The sequence below is a fragment of the Chelonia mydas genome, chromosome 17 (genome assembly GCF_015237465.2).
Source record: "Chelonia mydas isolate rCheMyd1 chromosome 17, rCheMyd1.pri.v2, whole genome shotgun sequence".
NCBI lineage: Eukaryota > Metazoa > Chordata > Testudines > Cheloniidae > Chelonia > Chelonia mydas.
In genome coordinates this window covers 19,775,521-19,796,360 of record NC_051257.2, presented here as the reverse complement: position 1 = coordinate 19,796,360, position 20,840 = coordinate 19,775,521, and the positions used below count along the sequence as shown (strand labels likewise).

The following is a 20,840-nucleotide window of genomic DNA, read 5'->3' as shown; positions in this document are numbered from 1 at the left end:
GGGCCGAACGGTTGGATAAGGGGCAGAGGGTCTCGGGGCGGTCAGGGGCTTCCCCCCGCAGGGTCTGGGAGTCAGAAGCTGTGGGGGGGCCCTTTTGGGGGCCCCGCAGTCCCAGAGTGGCCCGGGGGATTTTGAGGGGCTGGGAGCAGCCCGCTCAGCTTCCCTTGCCCCAGCCCCAGCCATGTCACTTGGGGGTGGGGGCTTGGGGGAAGGGATCCCCCCCCGACACTCACCGGCAGAAGCGGAGCAGCCCTGCCCCAGCCCGCTCCACTCCACCAGCTCCCAGCCGCGGCGCTCTGCTTCCTGCCGCAGGTGAGTGCGAGACCTTTCCCCAACCTCCCGCCCTCCCGCGACACGGCTGGGGCCAGGGCAAAGAAAGTGGAGCGGACTGTGGCCGCGTCACTCCGCTTCCCGCCGCTGGTGAGTGCGGAGGGCGTCCTTTCCCCAACCTCCCCACACTCACCGGCGGCGGGAAGCGGAGCGCTGTGGCTGGGAGGTGGCGGAGTGGAGTGGCCAGGGGCCACGTTGCTCCGCTTCCCACCACTGCCAGTAAGTGCCTGTCAGGGGGCGGGGGGGTGTGGCTAGTCAGGGGACAGGGCAGTCAGGGGACAGGGAGCCGGGGGGTTGGGTAGGGGGTGGGGTCCTTTGGGTGATTAGGGACAGGGTCTCTGGAGGGGGCAGTCAGGGAACAAGGAACCGGGGGGGGGGGGGGGGGGGGGGCGCAAAGCAAGTGCGATATAACACGGTCTCACCTATAAACGTGGTAAGATTTTTTTGGTCTCCCGAGGACCGCGTTATATTGGGGTAGAGGTGTATTCTGTAAAAGTGTATTGTTGTCCTAATGTGCTTCAGTGTTGGTTATTCTCTGCTATGTCTCATGTGACCAACTGAACTAATGTATCTGTATTAGTTAGATGGCAGACCTCTTGGATGAATGTAAGTGACAGATTTTCCTCTTTCACATGTACTTTAGTATTACATTTTCCCCTGAGATCGTTGCAAATAGCTGCTGGGGACCCAGGGACTTAAACATCTTATTTCTCACCTTCCCAACATGAGTTTAGGTTTCTTAAGAAAGAGAAGAGGTGCATGGATATGGATCCAAAATGCTGCACTAAGTGAGGGAAAAGTCACATAGACCTGTTTGCTCTAAACAGCTGATGCTGTGCAGCCTCACATTTACCATGAAGACCTAGTTAAGAAGACAGTCTCAGCAACTGGACTGTTTGGCAATACATGGATGCAACAGAACACACACCCCTGTCCTGGGATGTGTGTAACATAACTAGTATCACACTGTATACTGCCTTTTAGAAGCTTTATATATATAGACTGAATATGACAGATAATCAGCTTGAGTTCCGGTTTTTAAAACATCCTTTAATCAGTCAGAAAACTAGCAAAAAATTCAGCCATATCACCAATGCAAAAAATTGAATTCTAGGCAGCCAAAGTGAATCCTAATCACCATTCACAAAAATTAACCCTAATGTCACAAAAATGCTGTCATTAGATTTTTCTTGTAAGCTGGTATCCACCCATCTTCATTTATTTTCAAACCTATTGGCAGAGTCTGGTGTGACATTGCACTCCATACGTTTTATGGAAATATGCTTATGAGTGTGAATATGATTTAACTGGAATATGCTTTATGCAAAAGGTCTCTTGTAAGGTATCATAATGAAGGTTATAAACTAGTAAATATATTCCTCCTATTTGTATGCATGTATCATTCTTGTATCTGAAGCTAGAAATATGAAGTATAACTCTGAGGTCCTACTGTAATTATGCAAAGTATGGGCCATTAATGGTGGTTTAGAACCTTGATGGCTCCCATTGACTAAGGACAATTGGTTGTAAATGGTTTATTTATCTGCAAACCTTCCTGTGTACGAGTGGGCCAACCAAGGAAGAATAGAGACTAGGGGTCTTACAGTGACATGTGACCATGTCACCTGATAATGAAATTCATCTTAAATCTGGTACTTTTCCATTTACAAGGGGGGCAGTAGTGTCATGGAGCCAGGCTCATACTCAGAAGGGGCCCTGGCCTGCTCTGCTTGCACTGTGCCCTGAGCCCCTGGGTCCGGGGCAGGTGGGATGCTCTGGCCATAGGGAATCCGGGGGGTGGAGGGGGAGGTATTCTGGTGTTCAGCAGTGGGGCTGCGTGGCATGGCATGGGCCCACCCCTGAGGGGAAGGGGGCATGCTGGCAGCACAGGGCCGGGTGGGCCACTGTGCATCTGGCAACTGCCTGTTTGTAAATAGTGCCCTTGCACTGGGCTGGGCGGAGTGGGGCTGCCCTGACATGCCATGCCCCATTGCCGCTTGCTGGCCCCTCGCTCTGGGGACCAACCCCCTCCCCCTCCCATGCTCCTCCCCCCCCAAGGGGGGCCCACAAATATGTTTGGCACCGGGCCCACAAAAGGTTAATCCGGCCCTGAGAGGGGTGGAGACCCAGAAAGAAAAGATTCCTGCCTTGTGACAGAGCTATAAAATGGGGTGGAGCAGGCTGCCAAAGTGGGCTGCCAGTCATGAGAAAACCCCTACTTACCACCTGAAATGTCTGCTGGAACTAACAACAACTGTACCAGGTGAAAGGATTGGGCCCAAACTAGGAAGGAGTATAGTCTGTGAAAGAAGCTTATTGGAACATCTTTGAGGGTGAGATATTACCTGTAATCAGTTTCTTAATGTATTAGGCTTAGACTTGTGTGTTTTGTTTTATTTTCTCTTCGTGACTTACTTTGGTCTGTTATTACTTGAAACCATTTAAATCCTATTTTTTATACTTAATATCACTTTTGTTTATTAATAAACCCAAAGTAAGTGATTAATGCTGGGGGAGCAAACAGCTGTGCATCTCTCTCTATCAGTGACACAGAGGGTGAACAATTTATGCATTTACCCTATATAAGCTTTATACAGAGTAAAACAGATTTATTTGGGGTTTGGAACCCATTGGGAACTGGGGTCTGGGTGCTGGAGATGTTTTCAGTTAAGTCTGCAGCTTTGGGGGCGTGGCCCAGACCCTGGGTCTGTGTTGCAGCAGGCTAGTGTGTCTGGCTCAACAAGGCAGGGTTCTGGAAGTCCCAGGCTGGCAGGGAAACTGGGCTCAGAGGTAATTTCAGCACATCAGGTGACAGTCCCAAGACAGTCTCTGTGACCAAACCTGTCACATCAGGAATAACAGCTGCTAGAATCTTAGGAGTACAAATATCACCAGTGTTCCCAAGATCATGGTTGAAGCAAGCAGCATCTTTCAGCTAAAATTCTTCAAATAGCTTTACTACTCCCTTTTTATCAATGATGCATACTTGTATTGTCTTTAGAGGGCTTCAAGCAATAAATGTTCCTTTCAAAGAGAAAAAAGCTGCAGATATTGGAACAAGTGGCATTAAAAGCCAAAGGCCAAATTCTTCCCTCCAATATGCACCTAGACTTCTCATTGAGCACAATGGGAGTTACTTGCAGGGACATAGCTTTCTAAATATAACTGAAATGAGAACTGACTATTTAGCACAGCACTAAAGACACAGATTCTGCTAACTATGGATTTTACTTCTATCAAAGTATTAAATTTATGCTAGTATAAAGAAACAGCTGCAGGAAGTGACCTACTTGGAAGTGTAATGGGGATACAAAGAGATGAGAAATCACTATTGTTATCTAATGAAGTTCCATACAAACAGTTATTTATTCACTGAACTCCATAAACCTGTGTCCCTGTTTATTTTCTTCCAAACTCTGTAAAGCCTGAACATGAACGTACAGAAACCTAATAACGTAATATTAATTCTAAACACAGATGGCATGATAATACAAGCCACTATGGCTGTACGACAATTTCTTGGTATTAGATTAGGCTCAGTCCCCACACAAAGGAACTAAATATAACAAATAAGCAGCAATGCATAATTTTCACTTGTAATATAATAAAGTTAAAATCAGGTTTAGATTTAATCACACACAACCAAGAAAATCCTATGTTTAGCAGTGTGATAACTCAATGACTGAGTGGAACAAACTCTGTTTTACGTTGCACAAGAAGCTGCATGGGTGTAGCCAAATTTTCAGTGTAATCTGAAGGCAGAACTTCACCCATTGAGTCCACAGATTCTGATACAAGGGGACAGAACAATTATGGTTGCTCCATTGACACTGCACTAATTGAGTGACTTTTTCTGGATTTTAGGTACTCCCCCCCCACACACACACACACTTCCATAGCACCTCTCATCTAATGGGCTGGAGACATTTTGCAGAAAAGGATTAAGTACCACAACAACCTGAGAGACACATTCTCTATTTTCCAGAGAGGAAAAGTGATTTGCTCAAAGAAGAAAAACAAGCTGGAGGCAGAGCCAAAAACAGAACTCAGGACTCCTCAGTCCTAGTGCTGTGTTCTAACCGTAAGAGTACAGAATGGGTGGAGGGGAGGGGAAAGGGCATATCGAACAGTTACTACGTAAGTGCCAGCATGACCTCTCCCTAAAATCAGTGCATCTCAAGCGATAGGTGATGGTTTTGTTTGGTTTCAGTTGTAAATTTTTTTTTTAAATGGTTTTATAGTATAGATTTAACATTTGTTCTTAGCTAAAGTCTGGCACAAAGGATCTCAGCAGTCTATTTTAAAAAACAACAAAAATGGAAGTTTGGATGGATTGTTATTTTGCATCTAGAGTTCCAAGAGATCCAGCTCAAAACCACTTTTAAAAAGAAAAAAAGCAATTATCAGACCACTGGTTACTTACCACGATGCAAGCATTTGGGGCAGAAGTTAACTACTGAATTTGAATATGGGTTACTGGATTTGAGCAGCAATTTTCATATAAAGCTCTTTCCCCCAAAGCTGCTTGACTCTGCACATGCACAGGAAGTGAACTGAATGCTGTAGGCATTAAGTAAGGTACATTTTTGGGAATCCCTGCACATTATCTTGAAAGCAATTAATTCATTTGTTAAGTGTCAGGACAATATTACACATTTTAAGAAGCATCTATATTTTCAGCTACTTTTGTCCAAAATGCTTATGGAAACAATAAGCTCTCAAATTGTTTAAGAACAATAATTTGGTTTTGTCCCACACAAAAGCCTGGAATCGCACAAATACAGATATGACTCCACACCTAGCAATCCTCCCTTGTTAAAAAAAATGCTAGCAAAGAAAGTCAGGACAGTGCCAGCAAAGGCACTAACTGCTGCTGGCATTTTAACGACTCTGTTGCTCATCATGGCTCACAGTAGGGTTAGACTAAGTCAGGGGTAGTCAATGGGTGGACCATGGGCCAAAGCTGGACCGCAAGACCCCTTTGAACAGACCCCGAAATCTTTTTGTTTATTTATCATTATTACTTTATTATTTCTCTGAAGTCTGGACCTTGACTATACCCTGACCGAAAAATTCGGACCTGGACTAAGTGGTAAGAACACCCGTGGCTGGACCACCCGCCTGTCACTGTTACCATCAGGGGAGCGAGAACATCTTTATGAACAGCTAATATGCAAAGGACATTCATCCACTGTAGTCTCAGATTAGCTAATGATTTCATGCAACATCCAGGAAAAGTGTAAAGAAGGCACTTCAGACAAAACGTTACAGCATCTTTAAAGAAACGTATTTAAATTTTTAAGTTGGAAATGTTTAGTGCAACCTAAGGGCTGGTCTAACTTTTTTTAGACCACTAACTGCAAATGTTTAAACCTATATAGTTATATCAGTACAAAAACTGTGTTTAGACAAGCCTTTAGAGTTAAATACTTCCTGATATTACTGGAAATATCCCATTTAAGTGTTACCATGCAAAACACTATCACAGTCAAACACTGTGTAACAAATAACCATCAGAAGTAGCCTCAGCATATGTGCACAAGTTGCTTTTAGGTTTGGGCTGATTTTTGGGGGGGGGTGGGGGGGGTCGGGGGGGAGTGTGCGCAAATATTGTTCTCAGGACTAAAAGCAGGGATCTGTTACCTTATTAAAGTTGTTCTCCTTCCACCACATTATTTTGTGATTGCAAACAACTCAAGCTTTTGTTAGAACTTGGTCAAGAAGTGTTTGAATGTGGAGTAAAAACTGACTTTTTAGGAGTAGAAACCTTAATCAAAATAGAAGACAACTGCATCTAGGCTGAAAAATTCTAGGACATATTTTAGTTTGAGTCATTAAGCTTAAACACCATCGCTGTGCTGTGCTGAACAGAGGAAAACAGAATCATTAAAAATGGCTCCATTCCCCTCCCACTAATACATTCCTTCACATTTTTCAACCCCCATCCACACTCTTTTCCTTTCCTGAAAGTGGATGTCAAGCAATGGGATCAACTATATTTACATGCCAACATGATTATTTACACATCTGTTGAAACAACAGTAATGCGGGAGTGATTTATTTATTTATTTTCCTGGCTTCTGTTCCACCACCTTGCAAAACACACCAAGCTTGTTTTGAATGGACATTGTCCACCAGTTGTATGTCTTTTGACACTTACTTTAAAATTTCTTCACTAAAAGAGGCTCAACGACAAAGACAAAAAAAATCTGGTTTTATCACGGGAGTTATAGAGACCCTTACCCACAATGAAGCAGCTACAATATTCTTAACCTCAATTCTAACTGAAACTGCACATCTGAAGAGGGTTTGCTGCCTGTGAAGCTTACACTATACAAAAGCTGCCAATTATGAAGGAGCACAGAGTTCGCTCACTTCTAAGATCCATCTAAAATGAGTTTCTAGTAACTTTGATACCATATACCAAGTCAAAATATTCAAGATCCATATACACCATCGAACTGGTTACAAAGAAGAATAATGTAGGACCAACCTAGTTAGAACATGACTTGGACATTCCTATATGGATGGGATCAGAGTAAACCATGTTATAACCAGGTTAAATAACATGATCTCATTTTTATTTCAACTATGAGAAACACAACCATTTTCATAATATAAAAGGGAGCACTAAGTCTAATATTACAAGAGAATCTATGGAAAGCGTTCTAAAAAATATCCATTCAGAGAAATACCACATTTGCATGTGAAAGGCAGTCCTACAACATTATGAGACGTGGTTATTTTACTTAAACCTCGACGGCTCCCCACAAACAACAGGATATCTACTTCTCATTCCACCTCAGCAGATCTAGCACTAACCCAAAGCAGCCCCATGTGGCAGTGGAATGGTGGTGTTAATAAACAACAGTTCATGGGTTGCTGGTAGCTTTAATTTCTATTTGACACTGTCTTGCTTTACATCTGTAGAATTGCAACTCAAAACTGTAGGTAGCAGGTATAAATTAACAGCTTCTTTGCATCTTTGCTAACTTTATATGTAGTTTGGGCAGTTTAAATGGATTTTAAAACAAAGGCCCCCAATCCTGCAAACTCATGCATGTGCATGAACGCTATACATATATACAGTTAAGCACGTTCATAAGTCTGTCTTTGTAGGATCAAGGCCTAAGTCAGCTGTAGAAACATTTACAGTAAGTATAAAAACCTGACATCTAGTAAAGGCAAATAAACTGAATTAGAAGGCCACCATCGTTTTAGTTTGATAGCTAAAACAGTGACAGAAAAACGTAGCTAAGCTGTTGAATTCCTTCAGGTTCATGTTTGTTTATTCAGTCACTACTTCAGAGGAAATACTGGGGGAAAAAAGTAGTCAAGATCGAGTAATCTGAGTCTTTCTGCTTTATTAAAGACATTAGCCAAACCTTGCATATCATCTGTAATAATACTGGCCTTCTTTGTAAAGCACACTGAAATCTATTGATATAAAGCACTCTATAAGACTTGGTGATATTACTGTAATAAGTCACCATATACAGAAAATGCTTTCCTGCCAGAGGGTTATCTGCCATTAGGCTGCAGAACCTTGGCTCTAAATTCTATTTTTGTGCCTTTCTCTCTCTTTTTTTTTTAAAAGCATCTAGAAAGAATCTTGGTTTATAGCATGTAAAATACTTGATGTCAAAGAGTGGTCTCTTTGAGAAGCCTTGTATCACAGCCATTAGATATAAAATGTAGCCAAGTGTCTTTATGATCATCACTTTAAGTCTTGTCCTATTCCAATATAAGTAATGTTCCCTGGGCTAAATCTTTAGTATTTCAGTGCAGGCTGATCAGTGTAATTTTAGGAAGCAACAACCTTCTGTTTTCTGTGCTCAAAGATCTGAATTGTGTTATCTTAAACACTGAAACCAAAGCAACTAAATAGCAAGATATTACAAATACATTTGCAGGTATTGGGATTAGATCACTTACGTTAATCCAGACATATGACCTCTTCCATCCATTTCATATCCCCCTCTACCTCCTCCCTGTGAACCGCCGTATCCTCTATTATCTTCTCCATACCTACTCTTTTCACGTGGACCATCTAGACAACCACAAAGTATGTGTAAATTGAATGGCAAGTTTATACTAAACCCATTGCTTAAATTTTCCAGTTAAAAAATAAATAAGACTTTCGTGTTTTAAGCTCTTTTCTTGCATCTGTTCCACACAATCACAAGGCCTAAATCAAGTCCTGATTTATCTCCCTAGAGTACTATGGGACGTGATATTCCTTAGAATGTGGATGCCACCATATTCTGGTACATCACATTTTGCAGAAAATAAATTCATAGCGACTAAAATCCCAGCTGAGTTTCTCCTACCCTGAAAAAGACAGACATGTAAATAGTTCGGTTAAAGGCTACGTTTTAATCTTCACATCACTTGTTTGTCAAGACAGAAGCTGAGACATTGGTGCTGTGATAGATAAGTAAAGCAGATCAGACCACTGTCCAGGGAGGTAAAAACAGATTCCAAGGTGCCTAGTGCCTGTGCATATGGAGATATTTCTTCCCTCCACTTCCCAGTAACCCTCCAATACTGGCAGGCAAATAAGACCACAAAGCCCTGGAATATGGAACCAGCGACAGTCAGCTCTGGCCCTGCAGCTTCCACAATACAACTGAAGGAGAGAGAAAGCCTTTCCCCCCCCATCAAGTCTCCCACTTTTTCTGCCTTTACTCCACCTGCAGCTGCAAAGTCTCTTATTCTCCTCCTCCCCCCATGCTGCTTCAGACTCACCATCTTGCTTCACTCCCCACTTGTATCTAGTCTGGAAAAGAGTGTAGTAAAGAAGAGAACCTGCAGTGACAGCCACCAGGGCAGAAGGATGTAACTAAGCTGCTGCAAGCTGATGGGAGAGAGTAAACAGAGGGAGCAAAAGCCTCAGGTAACTACAGGCTCCTTTTCCTTAGCAGCTTTGACAAAGTGGCAGAACTTGAACAGGAGCAGCTTCCTTCTCATAGATTCTGCGCATAGGACGCAGCTCCCTTTCAGAGCCCCTCTTCTTTTCAAACGTACTTTAAGGAGAGGAGGGACAACAAACATTCTTTACATGCAGGGAAAGTCATTTCATCTGCCTGTCAACTCCCTGTACAGAGCTTTGATCTCCCATGCACACAGCCAGACCTTCACATCCAGCCAGTCTTAACAAAGAAGTGACACAGGGCAGCAAATTTGCAATATCTCTAAATATCTTCATTTTTCCCCCTCAAAAGGCAACTGTGCTCCTAGACATTGGAAAGGATGGAAAGCCTTTCTGGTGGGACTCACCCTTTATAGACATTCACTTCCCTCCCTCCTCTTAAAAATATAAAAACACTCCAAATGAAAAACATCAAGGGGGCTGAAAAAGGGCACGCCAATCACCTGATATTGTTTAATTTAACTAAGGCAGCTGCAGGCTTGGGATGAAGATTCTTATAACATTAGTGTTGATCAGGGCACCCACCCTCAAATCTAAAGTGAAAACCTTTCTTCCCACACATAAGGAAGAAAAAGGTGAAAAAAGTTTCAGGGATCAGAAAACTCACACATAGGTGCGGACACAATTTTTGACCCCACCAAGTCATGAGTAGTTAGTAAGAGTTCTCCATCTCCATCATTCTACAAGAAACACTCACCAAATTGGAGAAAAAGACTTTCACTGCTTTCCATCTCCCCCAAATAATAATCTGTATGCAGAAACCCAAAACGTTTCATATCACAAAACAGAACGAAGTTCTTCAATTTAACTTGGCTAAAGATTGCTATACTCATTCTGCATGCTCTACCTTGCATGTTGTGACTGTAGCTTTCCTTTTGCTGTGATTGATAGGATTTCTGATGCTGACCATATGAACCTTGCTGCTGATCATAGCTTGACTGCTGGTCACATGAGCCCTGCTGCTGGCAATAGTCTGACTGTTGGTCATATGATCCTTGCTGCTGACCATAGCTCGACTTGGGTTCATATGAAGAGGCTCTTCCACTGAAAATAAAGAGGAATAATAATTTAATTATTAGACACTAAACAGAGTTTATATTCCCAGTATAGAGAGAGCAGAATAATGGCTAAAAATGCATAATGATTCTGATCAGACTTCCTAGTCTTGATTTCCTTCAGGACTCAAAAATAAAATACAAACCCACAAAACCACCACCTTTATTTATACAGAAATACCACACTGTTTGACTTGGCTAGGTGTGGCTTCAGATGCAGGGGAGCAGAAACGCGTGTATTATCATCACATCATCTGTTTAACAGCAGAAACAAACCAACAGAAAATGCTATTAACACCATAGGAAACATGGGTTTTGTTTTATTGTTTTCTATTGATGACTTTAGCAATCATAGTGAAAATCCAGACAGCTAATGCAAGCACTGTTCCTCCTGGTTTACACCTACTTCCACCAAGATCCTGGACCACAATCAGCCTCAGAGTAACTCCATCAAAATCAAAAGAGTTACACAGAGGATGAATTTGGTCCTCCATGCTATTCGGGATAAGAAGATTGAATCCAGATGCTTTCCCAAAGAAAGACAAAGTAAATTATATTAAATATGAAGTTCTAGCTATAAATTTCCCAAACTCTGAAAAGTCATTCTTCCAGAAAACATCTGGGTACAAATGGGCAACCAATTTTATAAGATACCTGGGGATTCAAATCTCAAACACCCTAGAAGAACTCGACATTTAAATGTCAAACCACTATTTCAGCAAATGAAAAGATCGGGAGTACTGGGGGCAGTATGCAATTTCTTAGTTGGGGAGAAGAGCCACAGTCAAAATGAGTATTTTGCCAAGGGATCTCTTTCTTCTTTCAAAATCTTCTTGTAGTCATTCCAGATAAAACTGTAGCAGAAATACCATGGATGATGTTAGAATTTATACGGAATAAGAAAAGACCAAGAGTGAGTGCAGATACCGTGTACAGATCCATTAAGCAGCCAGCTCAAAGCAGTAGCAGATTAGAGGTGCTCTAACCCAGCCAACAGTGGGTCTTTACTGAAGAAAAAAAATTTTGGCAGTGTAAATACTGCTAGGCTACCATGGATCAATAAAAAATTCACACCCTCCAGAAATGTACACACATCCTTTAGCAAAGGCTACTCTATGAGTTTGGGATAGAACTACAGAGAAGTTCTTTTTCCTTGCCAACTACACCAATTACAAATAATCCAGCTCTTAACCCACATCATGAACCAGAGAAGTTTAAAGACTGGTACTATTCAGTACAGAAAACAGCACATTTGTCCAGTTTTTTTGGAAAATTTATATTTGACAGACATGCCTGATTACACATTTAAACAATCACTTTAATAAAAAAATAATCACTAGAAACAACATGTTCAAGCAGGCTTGAATGGTGTTATGATGCTCACTGTAATATGGCAACACCCTGGTAACCAGAGAGCTCTAAGGAGTATATTATTTGTATAGTGTCTCCTTAAACAAAAGGTCAGCTTTAATGGTTTTGTTTGATATTTACATGTGAAAGATTTGTAAACCTGTTAAAACTTCCAAAATAAACAAACAGTAGTTAAACCACAACAAAAAGATGGTCTTTATCCACTTCATGATTGCTAAAGCTTCCTGCTGTTGAGACAAACATTAGACCCCTACTCCAGTCTGCTTTCCCTCCCTTATTCCTAAATCAAGCCGCCTGAACAGGGAAAAACAGCAGGCAATTGGTATTTAAAGTCTTCAGTTGTTAAATATCTAGATTGTCCTACAGTGTCCTGGCACTGAATTGGTTTACATACAATTCTGTATAGTCAAGCATTTGTATCTGTGACTATAAGATTAGTGACACCTTCCAGCTCCTCTCCAGAGGAGTCGTGCAAAGTATCTTACAGTGAAAGTAGGCGGCCCTTAAGAAAGTCAAATACCTCAAATGTCTATTGATGTTGTATTTAGAGCATTTAGATCATATTGTAGTGGTAAATAATCTTTAGTTTAAATTAAACACTATCCATGGTGTCAACAATATAAGCAATAAGGAAGCCACAAATTATCAGGACAGAGAATTGTTAGAAGAACAGACAATTGCTAGTATGACTGTTTAACCCATTTATCAGAAAATTACATTTCCATTTAAAAGCTTCCAGAGTTGAGAGTTGGAGGATGTTCTTAAAGGTTGCTCCAATAAGTTTCCAAATATAGCTACTTAACAAGGTATCTCTGGCAGACAGTGCTTGAAACTTACATGGTTAACTTTATTTCCTTACCCTCCAGATGATTCTTTTTGTTGCTCCTGATTGCCATAAGACTGTTGGCCATATGAGCTCTGATTCTTATTTTCATAACCAGATCCTCCACCATATCCTTGTTGTGAAGTTTGTCCATAACCTGAAAATTGAACAGGAGAATTTTTTACGTAATCAAACCATGAATATTTACTAGACAGTAAATTCAGCAAGCTAGCCAACCTGTTTGACTTTGTCCATAGTTTCCTTGATAACTTCCATAGTTCTGTCCATAAGAGGAACTCTCCCCACTCTGCCCATAGCCAGAATAACCCTGTAATTTAGAGAAAGATTTCAAGCAGAGGTCAGATCCACTAGAGGAAATAATGTCTTTCCTTGTCTAGACCGGGGGCCTGCATCAGTGCAGCTCTATTCCACTGATGACTGAAATTGGGCTATTTCTTAATGCAGACAAGTCAACCCAACAATCATCTCTTACTCAGGAAAAAAAAAAAAAAAAATTGAGAAGCACAAATTGTATTTCAACTTACCTGTGGTGCTTGTCCATAATTTTGATTGCCTTGACTGCCATATGATGAATAGCTGTAAAATATAGAATTTTTCAAGTAAACTTGTATCAAGTATTAGATAAAATAAAATACACAGTATAAGGAAAAGTATATAGTAAACTATGCTACGTAAACTGCAAGTTTCTTGTACTTACTGTGATTTGGGAATATTTCTAATTTAAGTATTTGGCTTTTATGTACTTAATCTATGTGCCTACAGTGATAAGCAGATTAGAAATGCAGAGATAAAATAATGGATGACTAAGATGAAAGATTTGGTAGACAAAAGCTGGAGAATTTAAACTCAGATTCTGTTTCAAGTATAGATTTTAGGGTATAGGAGCTGAGCCTTATTGTAATTTTCCAGAATATCCTATAATGAAAATGAATCTTATATGAATCCAAATTATTCAAAATTAAAGAACACTTAAAAAGGTCAAATACAAAAACACAAAAAGCATACTAACAGATTTTAAGTCAGTTGCCTTTTAATCAATTACTATTCCTCTGATAATTTGCTGAGGAGTCTAACAATATTGTAGTTCATCCTCATGAAAAACTGCACCAGCTTCAGACTATATTTACTTGATATTGTCCCATTTTACTGAATCCATCATGAACTTCACAGAAAAGTTATGAACTAAAATAAGGTACTGTTCAGCTGTGTATAACATACATTGCTATGACCTATTTAACCATGTGTTAATGTACACACACATACTGCAGACACTTTCACTAAAACAGTCAGGTGTATCCAGGATTTGAATACTTTTGTAAAGGAATACTATTATCGATAATATCTTTTTCACAGTTCAGACTGTAATACTGCATAGATTCCAGAATTAATGTAATTTCTGCAAATGTGCATAAACCCAGTTGTAGTCCATTTTTCCTATTTCAATACAACACTTTTAAATATCAATTTCTCATGGTGAAAACCAGATTTACGCCTATATCCTGCTATTGGATCTCCATGGGGAGAGCCCCAGCAAATTCACTGGAACTATGTATGGGCATAAAGGTCTGCCTGTGTAGATCCAATTGAAGAACTGGGGTTTTAGAGTTATAACACACAAACCAGCTACTGTATTTACATTCTATGTGCAGCAGAGAGCCAAATCCCTACAATTGGTTAGAAGAGGCATTCTGGGAACAAAAGAGCTTAAGAGCCACTTGTCCAATAACAAAACACATACAAGTGATTGTGAAGCAGCCCTGTAAATTTAAAATGCATGGGATAGATTGTCACATGGAAAACAACTGTGGCTATTTTATGAATCAGCTTTTAAACATTCTTAGCTATGAATTTATCAATTTCAGGGAGCACAAAGGTAGGTTTTAAGTTCTTTCAACTAGTTTTGGGAAGAACATTTACCTTACTTGACACTTCTGACTACCTATTTTGCTCCAAGTCTTACTACTTACCATATCTCTGACTACCCCACAAACACCTTAAGAAAGTAACAAAAAGAAAAAAATACTTGTGTATATTTATGGCATCATCCACACACACTTTCAAAAGTACTTCATATGTTATGTCATACATACCTCTGCTGCTGGCCCCCAGATTGACTGTAACTTCCAGAATCTATTTAAAAAAAAAAAGAAAAGAAAAAAAAACGTATTTTAGTAAGAAGCATGGAGCGTTTCTGATTCACCCAAATGAGACCTCAACTCTAGAGCACCTAGGTAAGGACTGACAAGAAAAAGTCTCGTAAATAGAGTCAAGATGGTAAGAACCAAAGGCAGAAGTTAACGGTTAATCCAGAATTTCTTCTAAGTCATTTACAGATTTTCAATGAATTCAAAGAAATGAGTTTTACATAAAAAAAGTCAACCTATGCACGCATATGTATGTTTATTACACAGTTTTTAGAGCAGTCAAAATGGACAGTCACCAAAACAGCAATGTGTCAAAGTGAAGTCATTAAAGGACATCAAGTTTAAAAACAAAGACATTTCTTTGAAAATCTTTTATCTATTACTTTCAGAAGTAGCTCCTAAAATTATTGTAAATGAAACAGAGAAAAAAAATTATTTTCTTGGGTTATTTTGTGCACTGGACAGTATTTATCAGTTTAGTATTTTCCTTTTATAGTCAACCTGTCTCCCCTTTTGTCTGCAAGAGAAAACAGGTGAGAGAAAATCATTTTTTAAAATCTGTTTGTAAAACAACAGAACTAATAGTGGGACTCAGGCAAGTGCAGTACTCGTAACTACTTTCATCTTGCGTTTTGAAATATAGATTTACTTTGATGACACCACTTTAAGTCTCAAGGATCGCATGACTAATGAACAGGCACCCTCTGATGGCTAGAGAACGAAATACCATTATCAATTAAGAGTACATCATAAACATCTTAAAATAAAGTAAACAGACAAAGCCAAATCTGTCAGTTTTATCTGATGTCCATATTAAGACAATGGGTTAGGTTAGAGAGCTTTTCTTGGCAAAGGAGCAGAGGGCAACGTGGAATTTGGGGGAGCATTAGTGGAAAGAAAGACCCCCGCACCCTCTCCCATGACATTTCCCTGCCTTTTGGCAGTGGCAGAAAAATTATAATCACCAGCACAAGCCAGACAGAAACCCCAGTTTTGGTTGTTCATTTACAAAGGATGCAAGTTGTCCGAACAAAGGTCAAGACTTTACTACTCTACTTACAAATGATGGAATCTTTCTGATAGCAGGCAAACAGATTCAGACAACACAAGTACATTAAAAAAATGTGGCTTTTGAGGGAAAAAAAATCTCAGAACCACGGTAATTAAGATCAAGTTAAACCTGTACTTTGTAAGACATCTTAATAAGGATCCTGAGCAGCAAAATCTGCACCTGAAGCTCCCCAGAATATACTATTACCACATAAAGTCTACGAATCTAGACTTTAAAAGCTATCAGAGAGCAACATTAGGGTGAGCATGCCCATTGCCTAGGTATCAGGGATTTAATATTCTGAAGTGTGAATTGCCTTTCCCTGATAGATTAGGCCTACCATGTTCCTCTACAACAGTTACGGATAAAGGTGGATTTCCTTGGCTTTTTACATTTTAATGGCTGATACCATTTACAATGTGTAAATGTCAAAAACTCTTGATAGACCTGGTGAAATGGTATCTGTTAGAGCAGTGGTGGTCAAAGGCGAACCACAGCCACCGGGAGCTGCGGTGGGCTGTGCCTGCGCACGGTCAACGTCAGCAAAATGTCTTGCCACCCGCAATCATATTACCTTGATGGGCCGCATGCAGCCCACAGGCTGCCCACCACGGAGTTAGAGACTGAACTTTACAAGTCATCTACATACGTTCCAGTAGTCACTTACCCATTGCCATGCCAACTTTGGTCCCTTTAGAAACTACACTACCAGTCACAACCAAAATTCTAATAATTTGTGTAATTACTTTTTTTAAGTACTTCCTCAATTCACCTGCAATCCAATCCAAATTTAAGTCTCCAGAGATGAAAAATTAGAACATAACTATGGTTTCTGTGTATATTAAAAAAAACAACTACTATTTATATCGCCCTACACAGCCAGGCCTACTTTCACAGTCCACTATTAACTTTGTCAAGTTTTGACACCATCGAATTAGGCCTGAATAAAGACTGAGAGTGGCTGGGTCACTACAAAAAATACTTTTCCCTCTGTTGATACTCACACCTTCTTGTCAACTGTTGTGAATGGGCCACATCCACCCTAATTGAATTGGCCTGGTTAGCACTGACCCCCCCACTTGGTAAGGCAACTCCCATCTTTTCACGTGCTGCATATTTATACCTGCCTACTGTATTTTCCACTCCATGCATCTGATGAAGTGGTTTATAGCCCATGAAAGCTTATGCCCAAATAAATTTGTTAGTCTCTAAGGTGCCACAAGGACTCCTTGTTGTTTTTGCTGATACAGACTAACATGACTACCTCTCTGAAATCTTGACCTAAAACAGAGTGAAATTCACATGTTTCTTTTCTTGTCCAAGCTGACAAATGCAAAAGGGAAACAATCACTATAAAGGTGAAGATTAATTCAATTTTAAAATTTTTTAGTTTTAATGATTTAATAGAGGTTACTATTAAACAGGTAAGGGTATTTTTAATAAATTTTTAACCTGAATGTCTAACAGCTTTCATGAGATATCAGTTTCAAAATGAATTGAAGCACTGAACCAAAGAGTACCATATCAGTTAAGAACATAGCTGGCTTTAAGTTATTAACTTGTCTTTTATCCTCCCAATTTTTCACTTGTGACTTTCGGCCAAAGTGGGACTTTTCCAAAAAGTCTGAGGGTAACTGGACAAGGAGTATGTAAGATAAGAGAATACATTTTGAAAAAAAGAAAAGTATTTTTGTATACTTTTTCTAATGTTTTGAGTGTCCTTTTTTACACTGAACACAAATAGAAATAGATATACTGGGTCAGACCAATGGTCCATCTAGCCCCGTACCCTCTCTATGATAGTGGCCGGTGTCAGAGGCTTCAGAGGGAATGAACAGAACAGAGAAAGTTTGAATGGTCCATCTCCTGTGATCCAGTCGCAGCCTCTGGCAGTCAGAGGTTTTAGGGACACCTGGAGCACAGGATTGTGTCCCTGACTGTCTGGGCTAATAACCACTGATGGACCTATCCTCCATAAACTTAACTGATTAGTCTACAAATTTCATATGTGGTTTATTTTTATAGGCTTAACAGGTACTAATATTTTTGAGTATTTTTGGAGAGTTTAGATGGCTATTTTGGGAGTTACTGTATATGCTATTTTTAAAAAACCTGTAAGAAGTCCCCAGGGGCTTTGGCTAGGACATAGGCAGTGCCTATCAATATAGCAGCTTCCTCAGCAGATTTTCATGAATTCAAGTTACTTGAATTATTAGCATGAGACAACTCTGCCTCTAAATTTTATCTTTTTATATGAAGAATCGTGAGTTTGAGCAACACAGTGAGGAAAAAATGGAAAAGCCTATTCTCAAATTCCAAGCTGCTAAACCTTTTGGGGTGTGGGAAGAAAACTTCTACAATTTTGCTGCCAAATCTCCTGAGACCAATCTCATTCTCAATTTTTAGGCCGCTTTTGAAATCTTTTCTTTATGGTGAAAGACTGTCCTCTGTGCCTTTCCACAAGACACTGAACATCTCATGCCTTTCTTATCCATTCTGTCATCCAAAATGTCACAGCCTGAGACAGCACTGTAACAGCTCAACCCTGACAAAGTAAGGCTGACCCTCGGAAGCACCTGCAACCACAGGACTTCTATCTTGTCCCTCAGCTGCCATTGCTGCAGAGCTTAAAATAGGGCTGATTTTTATAAACAAGCAGAAACAGCAATGTTATTTTCACATTGTCTCCCCACCCCCACAACCCTCCATCTACAATCCATTCTAGGTACCATGGATCCTGTGACGACAGGACACTTTCTCAAGATATCAGTACCAGAAGTCAAAGACATCTGCGCGTTGACAGATGCAAAGGGACTGGTGTGTTCTCAAGGAAGCCCCATGGAGCTTATGGGCCAGTTAATGCTGTGACAGCACAGCCTCTACTCCCCACCCCATCTACGAAGAGCCTCAGTACGTGGAGGCAGGTGCTCTTTTTATATCACGCCATGTAGGGTGTAAAGGCCCCTCTCTCAGCTTTCTGCTGGGGGTGAGGAAAAGGCAACAGACCCTTGGGCTATGTGGTGCCTGCAGACCTATGGAAAGAGAGATGCCAGGGTCACCCAGCCGCAATCAGAGCTAGGAGCAGGAGCCATTTCCACCCTGTTCCAGTGGGTGCCAGGAACCACACAACCCCCAGGGTCACCCTCACGGCCACTGACGGGGACATACGCCTTCCAGTGCTGCACTATCACCCCCCAAAGGGTGCCCGGGCCCTAGCCCAGTGAGGGCACATAAGGGGGCCCCTGCTCACCACCACAGGGCACCCACCCACTGAATGGGAGACAGGAGCCCCCATGAGTCAGGGAGCCGCCCCATATCCACACTCCCTAGAGAGAAGAGAGAAGAGAGGCAACCCCCCCCCCCCGACGCAGGGGGGTTGGGGGCGGGGCTGCCCCCAGGGGAGAGGCAACCCCTCTCCCCGACGCAGGGGGATAGGGCTGCCCCCAAAGGGGAGGACGCAGGGGGGCGGGGGCGGGGCTGCCCCAAACGCTGCCCCCAGGGGAAAAGCGCAGGAGGAGGGGGCGGGGCTGCCCCCCACGCTGCCCCCAGGGGAGAGGCGCAGGAGGGTGGGGGCGGGGCTGCCCCCAGGGGAGAGGCAAACCCCCCTCCCCGACGCAGGGGGGTAGGGCTGCCCCCAACGGGGAGGACGCAGGGGGGCTGCCCCCAAAGGGGAGGACGCAGGGGGGCGGGGGCGGGGCTGCCCCAAACGCTGCCCCCAGGGGAGAGGCGCAGGAGGGTGGGGGCGGGGCTGCCCCCAGGGGAGAGGCAAACCCCCCTCCCCGACGCAGGGGGGTAGGGCTGCCCCCAACGGGGAGGACGCAGGGGGGCTGCCCCCAACGCTGCCCCCAGGGGCGAGGCGGCCCCCACGGAGGGGCGGGGCTGCCCCAAGGCTTCCCAGAGGGGAAGATGAGGCCCCGGGGGCGGTGGGGGGAAGCGGCGAGTCCAACATGGCGGCGGCCCGGCCCGCCCCCGCGGAGCGAGGCGCTTACCGGAAGCCATGCCGGCCGCCGCTGCCGGGGCGCGAGAGGGAAGGAGGCCGAGGCCCGAGCGCCGCGCCGGCCCCACGCGCCCCGAACAGCCCTCACGCCGACTGCGGGCTCGCGCCGCCAATCCGCGAGCGCAGCGCCTACCACCCGGCTGCACGGGGGGGGGGAGGGAACGTACCAAGTAGTTGCCGTTCGGAGGGGGCGAGGGTTGGTGGAACTCTACCACTGCGCAAAGGAGGGGGGCGCGGATTCTACCACTCCACACTACAGCATTAGGTCGATTTTAGTTAAGTCGACATCGAGCCTCCGATTGAAGCAAGTCGATTTTGCACGTCCCCATTATGCTCGTTGCGTCGGCAGAGTGCATCCTCACTAGGTATCCCGCAGTGCCTGGAGCCAAGTGCCACGTTGGGTCGGGCTTGCAATGCCCCATGAGACCAAAACGTTTGCACAGGTGGAAATGGAACGTGGCATTAGCCTGCCACGATGCACCCACCGCTCTCCCTCCCTCCCTGAAATAAACGGCAAACAAACCAAGCCTTTTTCGCACCCCTTGTTTCCTACGTCTAGGGTTGCCAGGTATCTGGTTTTTGTCCGGAACGCCCGGTCCAAAAGGGACCCTGGCCAGTCCTGCTGATCGGTACCGCTGACCGTTTAAAGCCTGGTTGGTGCCACAGCGGGGCTAAGGCAGGCTCCCTGCCTGCCCTGGTTCCGTGCAGCTCCCGGAAGCAATGGCATGTCCCCCCTCCAGCTCCTATACGTCCCAGTTCTGCAGCTCCCATTGGCCGGGAACTGCAGCCAGAGGGAGCTGCGGGGGCAGCGCCTGCAGACGGGGCAGCGCGCAGTGCCGCCTCGCCACACCTCTGCGTGGGAGCCGGCGGAGGGACATGCCGCTGCTTCTGGGAGCTGCTTGAGGTAAGCGCTGCCCAGAGCCAGCACCCCTGAGCCCCTCCCACACCCCTGCCCCATCCCTGATCCCCCTCGCCGCGCCCCCCCAGCCCTAGGTGGTCCCCAGTCCTGGGGCTCAGGCAGCTGGGCGGCACAGTCGTTACGCCCCCAGCCCTGGTGCTCAGGTGGCCAGGCACCACGGTCACTGCGCCCCCAGCCCCGGGGCTCCGGGTGGCCCC

The 20,840-nt window shown here is 43.3% G+C and overlaps 1 protein-coding gene across 6 annotated transcripts in view; it reads right to left on the bottom strand.

The window, feature by feature from the left end:
• TAF15 (TATA-box binding protein associated factor 15) overlaps nucleotides 1-19,886 on the bottom strand; it is a 30,670-nt gene extending 10,784 nt beyond the window's left edge. For 3 of the 6 annotated variants that reach the window (XM_037880420.2, XM_037880423.2, XM_037880422.2), the window contains exons 1-7: nucleotides 19,717-19,872; nucleotides 14,623-14,662; nucleotides 13,057-13,108; nucleotides 12,749-12,839; nucleotides 12,548-12,668; nucleotides 10,110-10,306; nucleotides 8,266-8,380 (exon numbers count right to left, since the gene is read on the bottom strand). In XM_037880420.2, coding sequence (XP_037736348.1) covers nucleotides 8,266-8,380; nucleotides 10,110-10,306; nucleotides 12,548-12,668; nucleotides 12,749-12,839; nucleotides 13,057-13,108; nucleotides 14,623-14,662; nucleotides 19,717-19,726 — 626 coding nt within the window. In that variant the 5' untranslated portion in view covers nucleotides 19,727-19,872. Of the gene's footprint in view, nucleotides 1-8,265; nucleotides 8,381-10,109; nucleotides 10,307-12,547; nucleotides 12,669-12,748; nucleotides 12,840-13,056; nucleotides 13,109-14,622; nucleotides 14,663-19,716 lie in introns of all 6 variants that reach the window. The other 3 variants (XM_043531078.1, XM_037880421.2, XM_043531079.1) reach the window with 3 other exon arrangements.
• Nucleotides 19,887-20,840: the final 954 nt, after the last annotated feature.